Source organism: Sinocyclocheilus rhinocerous, unplaced genomic scaffold (genome assembly GCF_001515625.1).
Source record: "Sinocyclocheilus rhinocerous isolate Xijiao unplaced genomic scaffold, SAMN03320098_v1.1 scaffold1219, whole genome shotgun sequence".
NCBI classification, from domain to species: domain Eukaryota; kingdom Metazoa; phylum Chordata; class Actinopteri; order Cypriniformes; family Cyprinidae; genus Sinocyclocheilus; species Sinocyclocheilus rhinocerous.
This window is the reverse complement of record NW_015634012.1, coordinates 172043-179867: the sequence shown is the minus strand read 5'-3', so window position 1 is coordinate 179867 and position 7825 is coordinate 172043. Positions and strand designations below refer to the sequence as shown.

The window sequence follows — 7825 nt, the reverse complement described above, 5'->3', positions numbered from 1 at the left end:
GCAACGCAACGCGTAAAAAGACAGTATAAGTCATTATAATCCGTAATTATGTCCCCACTGGATGCAACGAATGCCTCGTTTATAATGGGTTTTCATGTTTTTGAATCATCGCTCCGACCTGACAGGGCATCACAATGTGGTAGGGGCGTAACATTTCCGTCACACGCTTGAGGCATTTGGCCAATCACAACGCACTGGATAGCTGGCCAATCAGAGCACACCTCGCTTTTTCAGACCGATGAGCTTTGTAAAAATCGACTCGTTTCAGAAAGGCGGGGCATAGAGGAGAAACAATAATGTACATTATATGGAAAATAATGTTTTTTTTTAACCTTAACCCAGCATAAACACATTACATTACACCAAATACACAACATAATGTTCTTTTTAGCAACGTCATATGACCCCTTTAATAACAATTCTGAGTTATAAACTTGCACTCGGAATTCTGACATTTTTTTCTCAGATTTCTGAGAAACGTGAACTGATCATCTGAGTTTACATCTTGCAATTTGCTTTTTTTTTTTTGATTTTGAGTTTACACCACAATTTTGACTTTCTCTGAATTCTGAGTTTACAATCTTGTGTTTACACAAGATTGTGTTTACAATCTTTAATTTTTGGCTTTTTGTTTCTCTGAATTCTGAGTTTACTTACATTCAAAATCTGAGTTAATCTTGCAATTCTGACTTTCTTTATTAGAATTGCAGGATGTAATGTCAGAATTCCAAGAAAACAAGTCAAAATTGCAAAATGAGAAAATTGCTGTGAGATGTCAACTTGCAATTGAGCCTTCGCAAAGTTAGTTTCTGTTGCTGCGTCTGACGAGCCATGGTGCTCTCACACCACACATCATGTTCTCATGCAGTGAAAAATACATCGCGGAGCAAAGAGGACACTGACAATGTGCCGACAGACAAGACAGGGCAGGTTACTTTTGGTATGAAACAAAGCTTTCAAGTCTCAGCTTTCAAATTTTGACATTTTTTTTATAAATTCAAGCAATAAATACTGTTCTGTGGCTCTTTAATGTGTAGTGACAGATCGCTGTAGTGCCACAGTTCATGCGGCATGTGAACTGATCGTCTCTCATCGCCTGTCAATCACACTCCCGGCGAAGGGTGAATTGCAAGATAAAAATGTGCAATTCTGAAAAAAAAATTCTATATTGTGAGGTATAATCTCAAAATTGCAAGAAAAAAATTTATGAGAATTATGAGAAAAAAAGCAGCAATTACCTTTTAAATATTTGTATTCTGTGGCAGAAATAAGCTTCCTTAGGTCTGACTATGAACACAAGGTATTTTGAAGAATGTTGGTTACCAAACAGTTTTGGTGACCATTGACATCCATTGTATGGACGGAAATTTTTTTTTTTTTATGATCTAATATTTCACAAGTTGTCTTGAAGTCATGATGTGCATTATAGTAATCTTGCTGTGGGTGTGTTGGGGGTTTGCTGTCAGGGTGGACCCCACTGAGGAGGGCGACTACAGGATTTGCTTTGACAACAGTTTCAGCCGTATTTCAGAGAAGATGGTGTATGTGGAGGTGATCGTGGATGGACCAGAGGATGAGGATGAGGATGATGAAGATTGGGCTGCTCTGGCTGAACCAGAGGACTCGCTGGAGTACAAACTGGAGGATATCAGGGTACACAAATCACATATCCCTTCACACATCTGCCTGTATCCAGTTTACAATTATTGCAGGAAGTACATGTGGATCATGTGCATGATAAATATAAAATTAAATCATTACTAGAAGAAAAAAATTTTTTTTTTTAAGTTATAACAAGGTTCTTCTGATACCATTTTCATCCTACATACTGGACTTAAGATGACAGATGTTATGTTTTTATAGTAAACAAACTGTAAATTATATTGGCGCTTTAAGGCTACTTAACCCTGTAAAGCCTAACATATGAAATGATAATCAGAAAAATCTCATATATATATATATATTTTAAATGGAGCAGTTTACTAAACCTTTAGATAAAATATTTAAACAGAATTTACACGTGAAAAAAAGTTTGCACATGTTTACGTTCTGGTATCATTATTTGATACATTAGGCTTTTATGGCTTATATAATATGATATAGGAGAATATGGAGCTCAAACTCGAGGAAGAAAGAAGTTTTTTTGGGACTCAATTTTATTCTGAGGCCCAAACTGAGCAACAATTTGCAATTTGGTGCAATTGCTAATATTTATATGGCCAAAAAATTAAGATGAAATTCTGATTGCTTGTAATGTAAATTAATGAGATTTTTATAGCAGTATAACAGACTACTTACATAAATTGCATATAAATATCAGTTGCCAGTCTAAATATCCTATTAAAATGTCTTAATAAGATGATATTTAATGCAGTAAATGCATTATTTTATGATCAAATTGATTTTTTCTTTCACATTTTCACATAATTTTTTCTAAAAAATGGATAAATAAGTAAACCTAAGTGGCTTCAGTTCAGTGTTCATTTTGAAATGTTACTAACAATATAAAAGTTATTCTTAAGTTTACTAAATAAAAATCAACAAATATAGACACGTGTATCACAACCTGAAAGTGGTTGAATTTACAATTACACTAAAAGGCCTTTTACTTGCTAAAAAGTATAAACTGTCAATCAGTCAATTGTAGATTGTGTACAACAGATTTTTCAGGTTTCAGGTTGTTTTGATTATTTTGATAATTTACAGTAGACTTTGAGAAAAGCTACCAGGCTGGTATTTTCACAATGTTTTCAGAATTTTTTTTTTAAATGGTTGAATGGAATTAAGAAAATTATTTGCAGTTCAAATTTTCCTCAAAGTTCTAGTTTTGGCACTGATCATCTGCAACCAAATGCATTGTTTTAAAAATGTTTTGTGGGAAGCTATGTTTCGCTCATGTTTTCTCTCACCGCACAGGACACAATGGACGCTGTGCACAAGAACCTGGAGCGAAGCCGTCAGCTGCAGACGACGCTGCGGACGTTCGAGACTCGTGACCGTTACCTGCTGGAGGATAACCTGTGGCGGGTTTCTTTCTGGTCCAGCGTCAGTCTGCTGGTCATGGTCAGCGTGGCCCTCACCCAAGTCTACACATTACGCAGATTATTCAGTGACAAACACAGAGTTTGCACATAGCAGAGATGAACTGGAGAGGGATCTGTAGGGAAGATGCTGTAACACTTTGTGCACTGTTAACAAAACATACAAACTAATGGATTCTGGAAATGAAGACATGCGGAAACTCTCAGGTCCAAAAAATACCCCTCTAGTTTATTGCAGAATTGAAGTGTTTAGAGCTATCAATGAATCCGAAATCTTGGAGCTTGACCATGTACCATTTCTCACAAAGAGTTTTCTTTAGAGCGCTAGCACTGCTGAACACTAAATTTACTTGAAGTACTGTAGGAACATTTGAATGTAATTTTGTACTTGACGTTTAAAATACTGTGATTAAAATAATTTATAAGACTTTTGAAATAAATAACATTGCGATTAACATTTCTCGTGGGTTTATATGGCAGTAAAATAAAAATCCAAGGGAGTGTTTTGCTTTGAATGGTTTTATTATACAGCACATTAGCATCTCATTTGGAACAAATGCAGCTCAGTCGTATGTGGCGTAGCAAGTGCAAATGCAAAATGAATTTAAAACTCATCTGGGTTGTTGATGTTACATTTCAAGTCAATTGCTGACTGCAATGAATTGAGTTATTACTGTATTGTGGGAATCAGAATCACATTGTTTCATTCATATCTTTGTTTCTACAGGTTAATCTGTAGGTTAATTCATTTTCTGTGTTTCTTATATTCTTCCATCACCATGCAACAATATACAAGTATTTTCATTAAACAAGAAGCCTAGTAAAAATTCTGTACAACCTTATTCATTACAAACTACCTATAAATAAGAGTCCCTAGAGTTCAATGAAATAATTCACAGGCATGATGCTTAGCTAATGACATCATTTATTCAGTAGAAATTTGGCAATTAGGTCATCACTTGTAAACCAACTTATGGCAAGTTGGGTCACATGTGCCTTGTCAACCAATCGTATTCTCGTCCTGATCTGGCAGGAGCCACCCACTCCCATAAAGCATTGCAGATTACATGTTTATTCCCATGGATGCGTCTAACTTTGCTTTTTATCCCCTTCCCTTGCTAACTTCCCTTCATCTCGTTGATTCGGCTATACGTCAGTGCTTGCAAGAGTGCTTGCTCCTGTTGGAAACTTTGCAATAGGTTGAATTGGAACATCCGAACCGAAGCTGTTGATCATTTGAATTTCTTAGAAGTTTGCAAAAGGCTGTCTAGAAGTGTAGTGGAGCACACTCTCTGATGTGTTTTTGTAGGCCAAAACCTGGAACTAAGTTCCCGTTTTAGCACTTCTGGTTCCATCACACTGAGGGTTTTTTGAATGGGTTTTTGGTTGAAATAAGGTCTGTGGTGAACACAAGCTCATGTTTACACATTTTATTCTACGGCATTAAAATACATAAGTAAATACACAAGTGGTTAAATGGGACTAAATGGTTGTTGGGGACATTAAATGTCATCGCGCCAACTCATCTACTCACTTACTTAATGGCGGTGACACTGAAGTCATGTGACCCTGGTGTAGTTAGTTTATAGCCTAAGTTTAGCTTTCTACTTGTCACGACTGTGCTTAAGCTTTAAAATTCAGCTGTGTTCATGTGTGAAGAGTTTTATGATGAACCAAATGTGTAAGAATCATAAGCTTTTGTTGGTAACAGAGTTTTCTTTTTTTGTAGTAATCCAAAAGCCATTGGAAAAATTCTATTTGGCTTTTGTCGAGGGAACCAGGGTGCTGCAAACTCATGGGTTGGCCTACAAAAATACAGTACATCATCACTGCAGCACTCTATTTCTTCTTTACCTTTGTAAATATTTCTGAAGTTGGGAAAAAAGATAATTATACTGTTTTTAATACGTACAATCAATGACTCCAAGTCAATGGTTTCACATTGTAACATTTCAGATTCACTATTACTCACAGTGCTTCATACCTGGTTTTGTTTAAAATCAAAGTTTATAATGTTGCAATTCTGAGCTGGTTTGATTTGGTTCAACTTAGAACTCCATTTTTATCTATTTAATCTATGGAGAAACTGAATGGGAAAAACTACTTCTAGAACCAAGATGAGATGAGAGAAGGGTCAAGATGAGAGAAAAGTTCAAACAAGACTGTGTAATACCTGGAAGAATCTCATCTTTGGTCAAATTTTTAAATCGCATAGTAAAATTTAAATTGGCTTTTTGTCCAATCCAATTTATTCTTCCTTCGATATTCTATTTATATCCGTTAGAAACAGGCGTCACGTCCTCATGGTGCAGTAGAGCAGCCATATGGTGATCCTCATCCAGAGCACCGGATCAGCTTCACCATTGGTTCTCTGGCCGTCGGGGAGGTGGACGTCTGTTCAACAACCGCAACCAAAAGCACAGATCAGCAGTGAGAATTACATTTGCATGCTGTACAGGGTGAAACATGTATGTTTACAGTAACTCAGCAGGCTCCGATAAGCTATACCGAGGTTTTCATTATGACCGTATATGCTGTGAATGTGGAGGGAGGGTTGGGGGTAGATTCATATCTCAAAATTTGTGAAACTGCTAGTTGTTACATAGAAACAGATGATTCTGAAAGAAAAGCTGATAAATAAGAGCTGTGTTACTCATCAAGTCACATGCTGATAATAAAACAACACTGGACATTATTCAGACGTGGTCTTCCATGATAAGGTAGGACTTCTTCTTTTCTTTTCTTACTTCCACTAAGGAAACTTGCTCATGAGTCATATGCAAAAGGTCATCTTCGCAGAGGAAGAAGCAATGGTTCTATATATCCTGTTGAGACCCTCAACTCTGCAAATGTGACTCATCTCATTACATGCTCCTGGCTCCAGCCCGATTGACATCACATTTATTTGAAACAGTATCCATGATTTATTAATTAGTGCATGCTAAAAATAATTACTTTCTGGTGGATGTTTAAGTATGCATCAGTGCACGATTTTCAGCTCAACTCCCTGCGCTATGACAATGTCTGTGGAGGATCCAACATTTTCAGTTGAAAGGTGAGGGTAGTGAGACTAAACTTCTAAGTGTTTAATTGTACCAGCCTAGAAACAGCAACTAATGGATTAACTATTTGTTTAGCTTCTTGCTAACACTTCTATACATATTTATTAAGATGCAATTGTATGAGGAAATATCTCAAAAGTATGGACTTTCCCAGGTGTGGGAATCGTTTGAAACCTCACGATTCAATTCTTGGGGTAACGGCTCTATTCAAAACATCAATTCAAAGTTTACGATGAACACGAACAAATTTTGAATGGTACTGCGTGGATGTATCACTGAATAACTTAAAAACCTTTGACTGGCCAATGCGTTCACACTTGTTTCAAAAACAACTCGAGAAGTTCGGAGATGTTCCGAGGTACTCGCGTCAGTAGGGCCTATGAATCTGTACAGCGACATCGTTCACATGGTCCAAGCTTTCAGAAAGATCCCAATTTAGAAGTTGTAATTTCGAGTTCTTCGAGCACGCGAATGCTTTGACGTTGATAGTGTTGCCAACTTGCCACAGAAACGCAAGATTCCGAGTAGAATGTGTTATCATCTCGAAATTTAATTACACATGACGTGAACGTAGCGAAAAACTAGTTTTGAGTGGATGCGCTAACTTTTAAATACCTATGATTGGCCATTGCATTCACGTTCGAAACATTGATTACTATCTTCAACTCTTCAAAAACACATTTGAGATGAACAATGAGCAGTATTGAGTGGTCGCCCAACTGACTTAATGCAGGAGTGTGCATATATATCAATGGATACCAAATTTACCTGGTACTTCCGGAAAACTAGTATTCTTATATTTTTAAAATTTGACTTGGTACCAAAGTTCTTGTGACTCTCTAAATTGCCCAGGTGCTTCCACTTTTTTGCTGACATTATTGCATTATCTAACATGTAGAAAATCATTTTTTTTTTGTAATATGTAAATCAATTTGAATCAGTAGAAGAAATACCAGTTTGGAATATATAATAACTGGAAGCGCCCGGAAGCCTCACAAATGGATGCACCCGCTCTTATGTTAAAAATAATGTTGATAGTACATATGGTAAATGCATAGTATGCATTTTTGTTTGTAGTTAACTCTTTTCTACTATATAGTAGGCTAAAACAGTATGTGAAAAGAAAAGTATGTCCAAATTCATAGCATTCATGAAAAAAACCCAGATTACCTACTACTTCCGGTGAATTTCTGAAGTGCACATCTGATGGACATGTGACAAACATAACAAATGTAGTACATCTGGATTTCATTTATACTACAGAATCCACCTGATCTCACAGGAAAATGCAACTTTTTTTTTTACAAGGTGGTCATTTCGTATGAATTTGTATTGAACAAAAACATAGTTTTTGGGGAAAAAAGTAAGCATGAAGGTCCACTCCTTAACATAACCATCAAAGGGGCCTAAGTAGATCATACGAAAACATACAAATAAAATCGTATGAATTCAAACAAATTAGCCACGAAGTCGCCAAAATGTAAAATAGTTACAAATTGCTATGAGATTATGTTGCACATTCATACTTCATAATGTATCGAAAATACTTTTTTTTAACAGCTACAAAGTAAGTACTCCTTCAAAAGAAGGGCATGTGGTTTCGGATGCAGTCACAGATAAGTGAGACACCCTACATTTGATTTATTTCCATGAGAACACCAAGAGGAAGAGATGCATGCTGGGAGAGACATGTCATGGTAAATCAAGGAGAAAGCGAGGAGA

General features: G+C 36.4%; 1 protein-coding gene across 1 annotated transcript in view; it reads left to right on the top strand.

Annotated features, from left to right (window-relative positions):
• Positions 1-4365, top strand: part of LOC107744983 (transmembrane emp24 domain-containing protein 1-like) — an 11434-nt gene extending 7069 nt beyond the window's left edge. The window contains exons 3-4 of the mRNA XM_016558817.1: positions 1467-1653; positions 2917-4365. Coding sequence (XP_016414303.1) covers positions 1467-1653; positions 2917-3135 — 406 coding nt within the window. The 3' untranslated portion in view covers positions 3136-4365. The remainder of the gene's footprint in view (positions 1-1466; positions 1654-2916) is intronic.
• The last annotated feature ends 3460 nt before the right edge of the window (positions 4366-7825 follow it).